The 17,272-nt window shown below is 32.2% G+C and overlaps 2 protein-coding genes across 2 annotated transcripts in view; one reads left to right on the top strand and one right to left on the bottom strand.

The window, feature by feature from the left end:
- Window positions 1-9,498: 9,498 nt before the first annotated feature.
- Window positions 9,499-15,310, bottom strand: LOC113812840 (uncharacterized). Its single transcript, XM_070130133.1, has 6 exons — window positions 15,306-15,310; window positions 14,443-14,600; window positions 14,273-14,354; window positions 12,647-12,944; window positions 12,335-12,457; window positions 9,499-9,807 (listed from the first exon to the last, which is right to left on the bottom strand). The coding sequence occupies exons 1-6, from the start codon at window positions 15,308-15,310 to the stop codon at window positions 9,499-9,501; spliced, it is 975 nt and encodes a 324-aa protein (XP_069986234.1).
- A 1,004-nt stretch (window positions 15,311-16,314) lies between these two features.
- The window catches only part of LOC138864100 (uncharacterized), a 15,266-nt gene continuing 14,308 nt past the window's right edge, over window positions 16,315-17,272 (top strand). The window contains exon 1 of the mRNA XM_070130132.1: window positions 16,315-16,345. Within this exon, the coding sequence (XP_069986233.1) occupies window positions 16,315-16,345 (31 nt within the window). The remainder of the gene's footprint in view (window positions 16,346-17,272) is intronic.

Here is a 17,272-nt window from a genome sequence, read left to right as displayed (position 1 = left end):
CGGACAATTAATTCCGTATTGTATGTATCTGTATATTAAAATGTATATGTATATATATATATATATGTGTGTGTGTGTGTGTGTGTGTGTTTGTGTGTGTGTGTGTGTGTGTGTGTGTGTGTGTGTGTGTGTGTGTGTGTGTGTGTGTGTGTGTGTGTGTGTGTGTGTGTGTGTGTGTGTGCGTGTGCGTGTGTGTGTACACACACAAATACATATTCGGGCGCATTGTATATAAATTATCAATTTATACATTTACCGGTACATACAAGTAGTTAACACGAATCAAACACATATATAGAATTTTAAAAGAACAGATAATAATCATCAATAACGAAGTGAATTTATAACACAGGAGACAACGCCTGTATCCTTTTTTTTTGTCAATATACTCTGACATGAAACCAAAAATTGCCGGGCTGTGAATTGTCCTCCAGGCTTTAAACAAAATGGAAATATTCTAGCATGAAAATTTACTGGGGTATACGTTAGTCTAGAATACTTCTTGGTACTATTCCATCTTTAAAAACTTGGCTCCCTCTACTAATCTTTGGCCAATTGCCTTTTTTGCAAAGTGCAATGTGTTGTTGGACTGATTAGTCTCCATACAGCACGGTCGGATGAAACAATCACTGAATTATATATTTCTACGTTTTTTGGAAGGAAAGTCGGAGAAAATAAAAGCTTATGACTTCCTCCCTCTATCTCTATTTTTTCCCCATATATATGATTTTCCTGAACGTGTTGCAGAAAAAAAATTGAAAAAAACATATTCCCAATTGCAGAAAAACACACATTCCCAGAAAACGGGATGGCATTACTTCCCTCCGTCTGTACCCAAAATGTTGAAAGAAAGAATTGTGGATTATCCTTCCTTACTGGGAAGCTTCAGTGTACACATTTCCCCATGTTCTCTTTCAGTAAGATTAGCTATCATAATTATATCAAACCCCTTCAGGCAAGCTACTGACAGCCAGAATAATTTCTCTCCAAAACGCCTCTTTAATAGAGATTAATAAGTATGGACTCAGATTTTCAAAAAAGTAATATCTTTTCAGAAGCCTCCATAACTGAGCGGTTCCCCAATGTGCGTTATATTATACCTCAAGGCATAGTCAACCTCAGGTTCTTTGGGCTATGCTACATTTTCGCCGGAACCTCATAACAGCAATTCGCTCACACCCTGAAAAAATAATAATACCGAGGCTTTGAAAATGATCTATTGCTATATCTGACTGTATATGCGTTAGTTTTCATCAAATGCCATACTATTTGAACTTACAAACTGAACCTTCTTGCTTATATTTCATAAGCCAAAAAGATATATTTTGAACATCTTTACAAGACGTGTGTGTGTGTGTGTGTGTGTTGTAGGATTCTTCCAATAATAATTTATACTTTTTATATACTTGTCTGACTAAGTATTGAATGAGTAACTAACATATGAACCTAATGGTAATATCTTAAAATCTAGGTTCAAACAAAATAAACAAAGCAGTTAAACAGATAGAATATCTAGCATCTAGGCCACGGGTTTAGAACCGGGGGTATCCACTCTCCTTGGGAGTAAGAGAACCAAATGCTGCTGTATAGGATTCGATCTCTGAATATCTGCATTTATTTAATGTATAGATTTATGCTTGTGTGGAATGTTATATAATCAACTAGCTACATACCCAAGACAGAGACTCTTTGGCAGGTGTCCCGAGTCAAGCCATTTTACTGCCTTTATGTACCAGTAAGACCACATAAGTAAGTCGAGCGGGGGTGTGCAATAACCAGCTTAATATACCACGTAAGTTCCAACCGGCCAGCTTGGATTCTCAACTCTCTATTATTTTGGAATGAATTATTTGTTCGTATAACCAGTCTTCGGGGAATCTCCCCACATGACGCTTATTGTGTGTGGAATAAATGCATTGGATTTTTAGATTTGCTTTGCTCTTGCTTTGTGAAATGGTTTGCTCTTGGTCATACGTTTGTCACTTTCCTTGATCTCTAGTGATTACTTTGTCAGTGTATAAATAAGTGTTCAGAAACAGTATTTTTCACTACATACGGTAAATATGCATGTAAATGTGATGTGTGATGCAGAAACAATAACAAATTGCAAAATACAATGAGTGATCTGATACCAAGTTATACTTCTTCTCTTTCTACTTAATATTATTATCATCATCATCATCATTATTATCATTATCATTATTATCCTTATCATCATTATCATTATCATTATTATTATTACCATTACACACACACACACACACACACACACACACACACACACACACACACACACACACACATATATATATATATATATATATATATATATATATATATATATATATGTATGTATGTATGTATATATATGTATGTATGTGTGTGTATACATATATATGTATATATATATATATATATATATATATATATATATATATGTGTGTGTGTGTGTGTGCGTGTGTGTGTGTGTGTGTGTGTGTGTGTGTGTGTGTGTGTGTGTGTGTGTGTGTGTGTGTGTGTGTTTACAGATACATATATCTGTCTCTATATCTTTAAGAACATATGAACATACAGATGGTTATATCTACAGATATCCCAGGTCGATTCGCAATGTCATAGAATGGTTCCCTAAGCCCCGTATGGTCTGCCTGCGGTAGGATATTGAACAGCCCTGGGTTGCTGGTACTTCCCCACTCCTTACAAAACTACATAAAATTAAATTCGATTTCTTTTATAGATATTTTAGTTTTTGTAATGAAAGTTCTACTCAAACATTTCTGGAAAGAAACACCTACAACATTAACCAAAGATGTAATTCCTTAGGAAAAGGTTGTCACGTTCAGCAGGTGGCTTTCTCTATGACCGAATGTCTTCTTTCAGCATCGCCCCCTCTCAGTGGTCGCTTATAGCTTGTACTTCCCATACCCCTTATTATCTACGTGTATACATAAGTACATGTTTATATTTACATGAACGAAAATGCAGCAGTCTTATCACCTGGCAGCAACACATTATATATCCAGGAATCCCTGATTACCTTGTATACCCCGTTTGCTAAAATGTCGTCATTGTTGAAAAGTACTGTTTATCTTTCACTAAAGCTGAGACTATAAGCTTAATTCTAACATCAACAGAGATACATGTACACTTGCACATACCTACTAACTGGTACAGTGTTAAAAATACATAATATATGGTACACCGTTATTATCCCGTTACGGGGATATACTATGCACACGATTAAAATACGTAAGTGAATATGTGTGTGCGTAAGTATTATCGTCCTATTTCTATCACATTTATGTAATTGGAATAGGAAAGGGGTTGTTCATGATAATATTCCTTGGTTCCGTTAGGAGTTAAGAGTATTCTAGTTCATAGAGAATTATATACCGAATGTCACCGGTCGATAAACCTTGGGATATTTAATGAGAATATTCATTATTTTGTTTTCATTATTTTGATAAAAGACGTAAGTACACTCTAGAACAAAAAACATCTATACATTCTATACATACAACAACAAACAGAAAATTATCACGCATAATAAAACACATCAGAAGCCACGTAAACAGGAGCTTCGTCAACGGGCAGCATGGAAATGGGCGCCTTCGGGATGGGGGCTGTTGGAATGGGAGCCACGTAAATGGGAGCCAGATGGACGGGCGCGCCTTGAGGGGGAATGTTTCTCACTGAAACGTCCATGTTGTTTACTCGACTGTCTTCGGAAGGTGATTCTGAACACAACTGAGCAAAATGATATTGTCTCGGCCATAAATACTCGTTAGTCACGGGCATTCGGGAAGGTTCCACATGTTTTGAAGGAACGGAGGCTAGACTGCGGGTGTGGGAATTAAGGATAGATGATGTTTAGCCTAAGAAAAAAACGATATTTTGTCACAGATTTTGTGTATTTTTGCCATAAACATATATATATACATATATATATATGTATGTATATATATGTGTGTGTATATATGTATATATATGTGTGTGTATATATGTATATATATGTGTGTGTATATATGTATATATATGTGTGTGTATATATGTATATATGTGTGTGTGTATATATGTATATCTACATACATATATGTATATATACATACATATATGTATATATACATATATATATGTATATATACATATATATATGTATATATACGTATATATATGTATATATACATATATATATATATGTATATATACATATATATATGTATATATACATATATATATATTCATATGTATATATACATATATATATATGTATATATACGTATATATATGTATATATACATATATATGTATATATACATATATATGTATATATATATACATATATATGTATATATACATACATATATGTATATATACAATTATAAAAAAAATATACATAAATATATATACAAAATATAAACAACGTATTCTTATATTTACATATATATATATATATATATATATATATATATATATGTATACATATGTGTATATAAATATATATATATATATATATATATATATGTATACATATGTGTATATAAATATATATATATATATATATATATATATATATATATGTATACATATGTGTATATAAATATATATATATATATATATGTATACATGTGTATATAAATATATATATATATATATATATATATTTATACATATGTGTATAATATATATATATATATATATTGATATACACATATGTATACATATATATATATATATATATATATATATATATATATATATATATTTAGTGTGTGTGTGTGTGTGTGTGTGTGTGTGTGTGTGTGTGTGTGTGTGTGTGTGTGTGTGTGTGATATGCATATATTATATACACATAACATATATATATATAAATATATATATATATATATATATATATATATATGTGTGTGTGTGTGTGTGTGTGTGTGTGTGTGTGTGATATGCATATATCATATACACATAACATACATATATATATATATATATGTGTGTGTGTGTGTGTGTGTGTGTGTGTGTACATATATATACATACATATATACAGGTGTAAAAATATACAAATATATGTATGCGTGCGTCTTTCCGAGAACGGAAACCCTGAAAACGTACCCATGCTTCCTAAGCCTCAACAAAGCATTAGCTGGCTATTGGGTCTCGCTTCAAGTGAACTAAATAATTCTACGACTGCGTGATTGTACTCACCGCATATTTGAGACTACAAGAAAATGCGTACCTTGGAAATGGATATATATACATAGAAAAAATAATAAAATTTAATCACACAAAAGAAGTGGATCAGGAGCCACGTACACCCATGGGCAGTATTGAAATCAGCCCCTACAGTATAAAGTACGAATGGGAGCCACGCAGATTACTGCTAAATATGTAAATACCCTTCACGTCTCCCTTTTCCAGGTACAGGTGTTCATTTCCATATTTGATTAGTGTTTTGACGAAATAAATTTCTGTAAGACTAGCGAGGCATATTGAATTATGTCAAAACCTGCCACTAAAAAGTTTGTAAAGATGTTAATAGTATACTAAACTAGACAGCTGAAAAACTGAATATGTCGTGTTTTCAGTTACACGTACTTTCCTTTCAATCGCCTGGACAAAACCGCCTATCTTCCCAAGCTATAATTAAGTATCATGTTCTTTTTTGAGAGGGATCTCGCGAAGGAAAGTCAGGTTTCTTGATAATCATTTCTTCATAAATAATATACTATGGATTATAAAGTGACTTATACACACTATATACAAGTAAATAACATGTGAAAAATCACGCGTAGTAAAACGGGTCAGGAGCCACGTAAACAGGAGCTTCGTCAACGGGCAGCATGGAAATGGGCGCCTTCGGGATGGGGGCTGTTGGAATGGGAGCCAGATGGACGGGCGCGCCTTGAGGGGGAATGTTTCTCACTGAAACGTCCATGTTGTTTACTCGACTGTCTTCGGAAGGTGATTCTGAACACAACTGAGCAAAATGATATTGTCTCGGCCATAAATACTCGTTAGTCACGGGCATTCGGGAAGGTTCCTCATGGTCTGGTGGAACGGAGGCAAGACTGCGGGTGTGGGAATAGGGATTGATCTTCAATCTAAGAAAAAAAATCTATATTATGTCACAGATTTTGTGTACTTTTCTCATAAACATATATATGTGTACATATATGTATTCATATGATAACATATATATATGATTTTATATATATATATATATATATGATTCTATATATATATATATAATTATATATATATATATGATTCTATATATATATATGATTATATATATATATATATATGATTCTATATATATGATTCTATATATATATATATATATGATTATATATATATATGATTCTATATATATATATGATTATATATATATATGATTCTATATATATATATATATATGATTCTATATATATATATATATATGATTCTATATATATATATATATATATGATTCTATATATATATATATGATTCTATATATATATATGATTATATATATATATATATGATTCTATATATATATGACTCTATATATGAAACAAACATACACATATATATGTATGTATGTATATATGATGCACATATGTGTCTGTATATATAAAATATTCATGATATATAGGTACAGATGTACATATACACAATATAAATGACGTATTCTTATATTTACTTATATATACATATGTACATTAGATGTGTATGTAAATATATATATGCATATATTATATAGATATAAAATACATATGTATATATAAATATATGTGTGAACATATATGTATATATGTATACATACATACATATATACATGTGTGTAAATATATATATATATATAAATATATATATATGCACATGTGTAAATATATACATATATACAAATATATGTATGTGTGCGTCTTTCCGTGAACGGAAGCCCTGGAAACATACCCGTGCTCCCTAAGCTGGAATCTGCCTGAACAAAGCATTAGCTGGCTATTGGGTCTCGCTTCAAGTAAACTAAATTCCACGATTGCGGAAAGTAAATTGTACTCACCGCATATTTGAGACTACAAGAAAATGCGTACCTTGGAAATAACATTTTCATATACAAGGGGCAGTGGATTTATATACATAGAAAAAATAATAAAATATAATCTCGCAAATTATCAGGAGCCACGTACATCAGTGGGCAGCACTGAATCAGTATAAAGTAGGAATAGGAGCCACGCATATCACTGCTAAACATGTAAATCAGTGGGATGGATAATGTCGGGGGACGCTTCACGTCTCCCTTTCCCAAGTACAGGTGTTCATTTCCATATTTGATTAGTGTTTTGACGAAATAATTTTTTGTAAGATTAACGACAAATGACAGAATTTGTTAGATAGAAAGCAGCCTCTAATAAGTTTGTGAGTATGTTAACAGTATACTAAACATTTTTACTGGACAGCTGAAAAACAGAATATATCGAGTATGTTCTGGCAGTCTTATTAACAAGAAAAAGTTATACATTAACTAAAATCTTAAAACAGGTGTGATATTACCTACACCATCGTCATCCTGCGTTCTATCTCCTCCGTATGAAATGGCATACCTTGCTGATAAGAACGTTTTCAGTTATATGTATTTTCTTTTCTATTGCCTGGGCAATACCGCGTATCATCAGTATCATGATGTTCTATTTGGAGAAGGATCTCGCGAAGGAAAGGCAGGATTCTAGATAATCATTTCTTCATAAATAATACTCTATAAAATATAACGTAACCTATACAATTAAATAACATGTGAAAAATCACGCGTAGTAAAACGGGTCGGGAGCCAAGTAAACAGGAGCTTCGTCAACGGGCAGCATGGAAATGGGCGCCTTCGGGATGGGGGCTGTTGGAATGGGAGCCACGTAAATGGGAGCCAGATGGACGGGCGCGCCTTGAGGGGGAATGTTTCTCACTGAAACGTCCATGTTATTATCTCGACTGTCTTCGGAAGGTGATTCTGAACACAACTGAGCAAAATGATAAGGATATAAGTTAAATGATATTGTCTCGGCCATAAATACTCGTCAGTCACGGGCATTCGGGAAGGTTCCTCATGGTCTGGTGGAACGGAGGCAAGACTGCGGGTGTGGGAATAGGGATTGATCTTCAATCTAAGAAAAAACAAATTTATGTCACAGTTAGATTTTGTGTGCTTTTGTCATATACATATGTGTGTGAATATATATGTATATATACATATATATGCTAACGTATACATATGATAGCATATATATATGATTCTATATATGTATACTTATATATGACACGCATATATATGTGTATGTATATATGATACACGTCTGTCTATATATATAAAATATTCATGATATATATGTATATATATATACAAAATATAAATGACGGATTCTTCTATTTACATATATATAGATATATGCATAGATGTTTATATAAACACACCCATATATGTATATATATATATATATATATATATATATATATATATATATATATATATATATATATATATGACATGCATATATTATATACACATAGTATACATATGCATATATAAATATGTGTGTGTGTGCATATGTGTATATATGTATACATACATACACATATATAAAGGTGTATAAACATACAGATATGTGTATGTGTGCGTCTTTCCGTGAACGGAAGCCCTGGAAACATGCCCGTGCTCCCTAAGCTGGAACCCGCCTGAACAAAGCATTAGCTAGCTATTGGGTCCCGCTTCAAGTGAACTAAACAATTCCACGATTGTGTAAAGGTAATTGTACGCACCGCAAATTTGAGACTACAAGAAAATGCGTATCTAGGAAATGACATTTTCTTATGCAAAGGGCAGTGAATTTATATACATAGAAAAAAATAAATCGCGGAAAGGGTCAGGAGCCACGTTCACCAATGGGCAGCACTGAAATCAGCCCCTACAGTATAAAGTAGGAATGGGAGCCACGCAGATTACTGCTAAACATGTAAATCAGTGGAAGGGATACTGCCGGGGGACACTTCACGTCTCCCTTTCCCAAATACAGGTGTTCATTTCCATATTTTATTAGTCTGTAAGACAAACTAAACATAATGACAGAAAATTTGTTAAACAGAAACCAGCCACTAAAAGGCTGTAAGGATATTAACAGTATGCTAAAGGTCACTGGACAGTTGAAAAACAGAATATATCGAGTATGTTTTGTCAGTGTTATTAGCAAGAAAAGTTATGCATTACTATATCTAAAACCTTAAAACAGGTGTAATATTACCCACACAATCGTTACCTTGTGTTCAGTTACACGTACTTTCCTTTCTAACGCCCATCGCTTGGACAAAACCGCGTATCTTCCCAAGCTATAATCAAGTATCATGATGTTCTTTTTGGAGAAGGATATTCCGAAGGAAAAGGCAGGTTTCTATATAATCATTTCTTCATAAATAATACACTATGGAATATAAAGTAACCTATACACACTATATACAAGTAAATAACATGTGAAAAATCACGCGTAGTAAAACGGGTCGGGAGCCACATAAACAGGAGCTTCGTCAACGGGCAGCATGGAAATGGGCGCCTTCGGGATGGGGGCTGTTGGAATGGGAGCCACGTAAATGGGAGCCAGATGGACGGGCGCGCCTTGAGGGGGAATGTTTCTCACTGAAACGTCCATGTTGTTTACTCGACTGTCTTCGGAAGGTGATTCTGAACACGACTGAGCAAAATGATATTGTCTCGGCCATAAATACTCGTTAGTCACGGGCATTCGGGAAGATTCCCCATGACTGCTGATGTGGGAATAGGGATAAATATTCTAAAACAAAAAAAAGTCACAGAGAACTTTAGTCATGAATGTATGATAATGTATATGTGATTATATATATGCATATATGTATATCATATATCATGTAATATATATATGATTACATATGTATATATATATATATATATATATATATATATATGGTTACATATGTATATATATGATTACATATATATATATATATATATATATATATATATATGTATATATATGGTTACATATGTATATATATGATTACATATATATATATATGATTATATATATATATATGATTACATATATATACATATATGATTACATATATGATTACATATATATACATATATATGATTACATATATGATTACATATATGATTACATATATGATTACATATATGATTACATATATGATTACATATATGATTACATATATGATTACATATATATATACATATATGATATATATGATTATGTATATAATGTAAATGTACGTTTATGTATGTGTATATGTATGGGTATATGTATATACCCATGCATATGTATATATATGGAAATATGTCTATTTACATATATACATATGTGTATATGAATTTATGTATAAATGCATGTGTAAACATGTGTATGTATACACACACATATATGTATACACATGTGTGTATACATATGTATATACAAGTGTATATACATGTGTATATACATGTGTATATACATATATATGTATACACATGTGTGTATACATATGTATATACAAGTGTATATACATGTGTATATACATGTGTATATACATATATATGTATACACATGTGTGTATACATATGTATATACAAGTGTATATACATGTGTATATACATGTGTATATACATATATATGTATACACATGTGTGTATACATATGTATATACAAGTGTATATACATGTGTATATACATATATATATACATGTGTGTATACATATGTATATACATGTGTATATAAATATACATATATACATGTGTATATACATATGTATATACATGTGTATATAAATATACATATATACATGTGTATATACATATGTATATACATGTGTGTATACATATGTATATACATGTGTATATAAATATACATATATACATGTGTATATAAATATACATATATACATGTGTATATACATATGTATATACATGTGTGTATACATATGTATATACATGTGTATATATATATATACGTGTGTATACATATATATACATGTGTGTATACATATATATACATGTGTTTATGCATATATATACATGTGTGTATACATATATATACATGTGTGTATACATATATATACATGTGTGTATACATATATATACATGTGTGTATACATATATATACATGTGTGTATACATATATATACATGTGTGTATACATATATATACATGTGTGTATACATATATATACATGTGTGTATACATATATATGCATGTGTGTATACATATATATACATGTGTATACATATATATACATGTGTGTATACATATATATACATGTGTGTATACATATATATACATGTGTGTAAACATATGTATATACATATATATACATGTGTATATACATATGTATATACATGTGTATATATATATATACATGTGTATATACATATGTATGTACATGTGTATATACATATGTATGTACATGTGTATATACATATGTATGTACATGTGTATATACATATATTTATATATATATATATATATATATGTGTGTGTGTGTGTGTGTGTGTGTGTGTGTGTGTGTGTGTGTGTGTGTGTGTGTGTGTATACATATGTATATACATGTATATATATATGTATATATATATAAGTGTGTGTGTGTGTACATATGTATATACATGTGTATATACATGTGTATATACATGTGTGTATACATATGTATATACATGTGTATATACATGTGTGTATACATATGTATATACATGTGTATATACATGTGTGTATACATATATATACATATATATATATACATATATATACATGTGTGTATACATGTGTATATACGTGTATATATATAAATATATATATATATATATATATATATATATATGTGTATATACATGTGAAACATGCCCATGGTCCCTGAAGTGGAACCTGCAAATGCGTGTCAATAGCTGGCTATTAGTTCTTGTATCAAAGGAATTTTAAAATAAAGTAAAATTGTACTCATGCATATCTTGGAAATAACATTGCCATAAGCAAAGGTCAATGGATTTATATGGATTTGGAACTAAGAATAATAAATGTAATGAAATCGTGCAAAGGAAACGGATCAAGAACCATGTACACAAACGGATACAACCAAAACAGATGTTCATTTCCATACGTGATTAGTGTTTTGACGAGATTAGTTTCTGTGAGATTAACGAGGCATAATGACAACGATTTTGTTGAGCAGAAACCAGCCACTATCAAGTCTGTATAATTATTGACAGTATACGAAACAAGACTACCCGACAGTAATTGTTATTAGCAGGATAGGGCATACCTTATCTCCATAACTTTAAAACAAGTGTGATGTTACCTGTACTATTGTTACTTTCGTTTTATCTACTTCGTATGAAACGACGTATCTTGCTGTTAAGAGCGTACTTTGCTTTCTAACTATCGTCTCCATCACCTGGACAAAACCACGTGTCTTCCTGAGCTATAATCAAGTATCATGATGTTTTATTGGCTGACATATTTGGATAAGGATCTCGCGAAGGAAAGGCAGGTTTCTATATACTCATTTCTTCATAAATAATACTATAAAATAACCTATACACATTATATACAAGTAAATAACAACATGTGAAAATCACGCACAGTAAAACAGGTCAGGAGCCACGTAAACAGGAGCTTCGTCAACGGGCAGCATGGAAATGGGCGCCTTCGGGATGGGGGCTGTTGGAATGGGAGCCACGTAAATGGGAGCCAGATGGACGGGCGCGCCTTGAGGGGGAATGTTTCTCACTGAAACGTCCATGTTCTTTACTCGACTGTCTTCGGAAGGTGATTCTGAACACAACTGAGCAAAGTGATATTGCCTTGGCCATAAATACTCGTTAGTCACGGGCATTCGGGAAGGTTCCTTCTGGTCTGGTGGAACGGAGGCAAGACTGCGGGTGTGGGAATAGGGATTGATGTTCAATCTAAGGAAAAAACGATATTATGTCAATTAGATTTTGTGTGCTTTTGTCATAAACATATATATGTGTATATATATGTATATATACATATATATAATAGTGTATGCATATGATCACATATATATATTATATATAATATATATATACCTTTATATGTATATTTATATAAGACACAAATATTCATGATATATATGTATATATATACACAAAATATAAATAACGTATTTTTCATATTTACATATATAGAGATATCATATATATAAATATATGTATGCATATATTATATACACATAATATAGATATGTATATATATAAATATAACTATATGTGTGTGTGTACACATGTGTATGTATGTATACATAGATATAAACATGTGTGTATATATATGTACATGTGTAAATATATATAAATATGTGTATGTGTGCGTCTTTCCGTGAACGGAAGCCCCGGAAAAATGCCCCTAAGCTGGAACCTGCCTGAACAAAGCATTAGCTGGCTATTGGGTTTTGCTTCAAGTGAACTAAATAATTCCACGATTGCGTTAAGTAAAATTGTACACACCGTATATTTGAGACTACAAGAAAATGCGTACCTTGGAATTTTTTTTTCATATTCAAGGGTCAGTGAATTTATATACATAGAAAAAAATAAAATTAAATCGCGCTAAAGAAGTGGATCAGGAGCCACGTACACCAATGGGTAGTATTGAAATCAGCCCCTTCAGTATAAAGTAGGAATGGGAGCCACGCAGATTACTGCTAAATATGTAAATACGCCTCACGTCTCCCTTTTCCAAATACAAGTGTTTATTTCCACATCTGATTAGTGTTTTGATGAAATAAATTTCTGTAAGAATAGCGAGGCTTAATGACAGAGAGTTTGTTAAATAGAAACCAGCCATTAAAAAGCCTGTTGTGATAGCAGTATAATAAAGATCACTGGACAGCTGAAAAAATTGAATATATCGAGTATGTTCTGTCAGTGTTATTAGCAAGAAAAGGTATACACTACTTTATCTAAAACCTTAAGACAGGTGTGATATTACCCACACCATCGTTATCATGCGTTCTATCTACTCCGTATGAAATGGCATACCTTGCCGATAAGAACGTTTTCAGTTACACGTACTTTCCTTTCTATCGTTTCCACCGCCTGGACAATGCCGCGTATCTTCCCAAGCTATAATCAATAATCATGATCTTATTGGAAAAGGATCTCGTGAAGGAAAGGCAGGTTTCTATATAATCATTTCTTCATAAATAATACACTATGGAATATAAAGTAACCTATACACACTATATACAACAAGTAAATAACACGTGAAAAATCACGCGTAGTAAAATGGGTCAGGAGCCACGTAAACAGGAGCTTCGTCAACGGGCAGCATGGAAATGGGCGCCTTCGGGATGGGGGCTGTTGGAATGGGAGCCACGTAAATGGGAGCCAGATGGACGGGCGCGCCTTGAGGGGGAATGTTTCTCACTGAAACGTCCATGTTTACTCGACTGTCTTCGGAAGGTGATTCTGAACACAACTGAGCAAAAATGATATTGTCTCAGCCATAAATACTCGTTAGTCACGGGCATTCGGAAAGGTTCCTCATGGTCTGGTGGAACGGAGGCAAGACTGCGGGTGTGGGAATAGGGATTGATGTTCAGTCTAAGGAAAAAAAACGATATTTTGTCACAGTTAGATTTTGTGTGCTTTTGTCATATACATATATGTGTGTGAATATATGTGTATATATACATATATATGCTAATGTATACATATGATAGCATATATATATGATTCTATATATATGAATATACATATATGTATATTTATATATGAGACGCATATATATATGTGTATGTATATATGATACACGTGTGTCTATATATATAAAATATTCATGATATATGTGTATATATATACAAAATATAAATGACGGATTCTTCTATTTACATATATGTAGGTATATGAATAGATGTTTATATAAACACACACACACGCACACACACACACACACACACACACACACACACACACACACACACACACACATATATATATATATATATATATATATATATATATATATATATATATATGACATGCATATATTATATACACATAATATACATATGCATATATAAATATGTGTGTACATATGTGTATATATGTATACATACATACACATATATAAAGGTGTATAAACATACAGATATGTGTATGTGTGCGTCTTTCCGTGAACGGAAGCCCTGGAAACATGCCCGTGCTCCCTAAGCTGGAACCCGCCTGAACAAAGCATTAGCTAGCTATTGGGTCCCGCTTCAAGTGAACTAAACAATTCCACGATTGCGGAAAGTAAATTGTACTCACCGCATATTTGAGACGACAAGAAAATGCGTATCTAGGAAATGACATTTTCTTATGCAAAGGGCAGTGAATTTATATACATAGAAAAATTAAATTGCGCAAAGGATCAGGAGCCACGTTCACCAATGGGCAGCACTGTAATCAGCCCCTACAGTATAAAGTAGGAATGGGAGTCACGCAGATTACTGCTAAACATGTAAATCAGTGGAAGGGATACTGCCGGGGGACACTTCACGTCTCCCTTTCCCAAATACAGGTATTCATTTCCATATTTGATTAGTGTTTTGACGAAATAAATTTCTGTAAGACTAACTAAACATAATGACAGAAAATTTGTTAAACAGAAACCAGCCACTAAAAGGCTGTAAGGATATTAACAGTATGCTAAAGATCACTGGACAGTTGAAAAACAGAATATATCGAGTATGTTTTGTCAGTGTTATTAGCAAGAAAAGTTATGCATTACTATATCTAAAACCTTAAAACAGGTGTAATATTACCCACACAATCGTTACCTTGTGTTCAGTTACACGTACTTTCCTTTCTAACGTCCATCGCTTGGACAAAACCGCGTATCTTCCCAAGCTATAATCAAGTATCATGATGTTCTTTTTGGAGAAGGATATTGCGAAGGAAAAGGCAGGTTTCTATATAATCATTTCTTCATAAATGATATACTATGGAATATAAAGTAACCTATACACACTATATACAAGTAAATAATATGTGAAAAATCACGCGTAGTAAAACGGGTCTGGAGCCACATAAACAAGAGCTTCGTCAACGGGCAGCATGGAAATGGGCGCCTTCGGGATGGGGGCTGTTGGAATGGGAGCCACGTAAATGGGAGCCAGATGGACGGGCGCGCCTTGAGGGGGAATGTTTCTCACTGAAACGTCCATGTTGTTTACTCGACTGTCTTCGGAAGGTGATTCTGAACACGACTGTGAGCAAAATGATATTGTCTCGGCCATAAATACTCGATAGTCACGGGCATTCGGGAAGGTTCTTCATGGTCTGGTGGAACGGAGGCAAGACTGCGGGTGTGGGAATAAGGATAAATAATGTTCAAACCAAGAAAAAAAAAAAAAAAAAACATGCCACTGGTAAAGTTTGTATACTTTAGTCATAAACATATATGATAATATAAACATGTATACATACATGTATAATATATATATGTAATATGTGATAATGATATAATATATGATTATGATGTATGATATTGATATATAATATCATGATGTATGATAGGGTGTAAATATGATGATAATATGATATTCTTATGATATATTATGGAATACGGTAAAAATATAATTATGATATGTGATACTGTATGTATGATATATATATATATACCAGCAGCCAGCATCAAAATCGATACAGTAAAAACCTTAAAACAGGTGTGATGTTACACCATCGTTATCTACTGCGTATGAAATGTGTGTATGTATATATATATATATATATATATATATATATATATATATATATATATATATATATATATATATATATATATATATATGCGTGTGTGTCTGTTTTCCACGCCCGTGCTCCTTGAGCCGGAATCTTTAAAAAGCATTTTAGCTGACTACTGAGACTTGTTTCAAGTTAAATAAAGAATTAAACGATACCCTAAAATTATACACCGCATATTCATGAGACTACAAAGAAAATGCGTATCTTGGAAATGACATTTTCCGAAACAAAGATCAATGGATTTATATACACTGTCTAAAAATTTAAAAAAAAAAGAAAAAAAAACATTCGTAAAGAGTAACCGAAATCAGCTTCAACAATTAAATGCATATAGAAATATGCGCCACGCCAACTACTGCTAAATGGAGGAACCATGAGAAATTACGCACTTAAAACTTACAGCACTTCTCCCTTCCTGAAATGCAGATGCTCACTTCCATATCTGATTAGTGTTTTGACGAGATTTATTTCTGTAAGATTAACGAGAC

This window comes from Penaeus vannamei, chromosome 15, assembly GCF_042767895.1.
Source record: "Penaeus vannamei isolate JL-2024 chromosome 15, ASM4276789v1, whole genome shotgun sequence".
Classification (NCBI taxonomy): Eukaryota; Metazoa; Arthropoda; class Malacostraca; order Decapoda; family Penaeidae; genus Penaeus; species Penaeus vannamei.
This window is presented reverse-complemented; position numbering and strand designations above follow the sequence as displayed.

Excerpts from the sequence above, each read along its gene's own strand:
- LOC113812840 (XM_070130133.1), bottom strand. Across the intron at positions 14,355-14,442 it reads CACCTTCCGAAGACAGTCGA|CCCCCATCCCGAAGGCGCCC; the intron begins GTAAACATGGAC and ends CCATTCCAACAG. Across the intron at positions 9,808-12,334 it reads CGAAAGTAACAATAGTACAG|AATATTTATCCCTATTCCCA; the intron begins GTAACATCACAC and ends TTTTTGTTTTAG.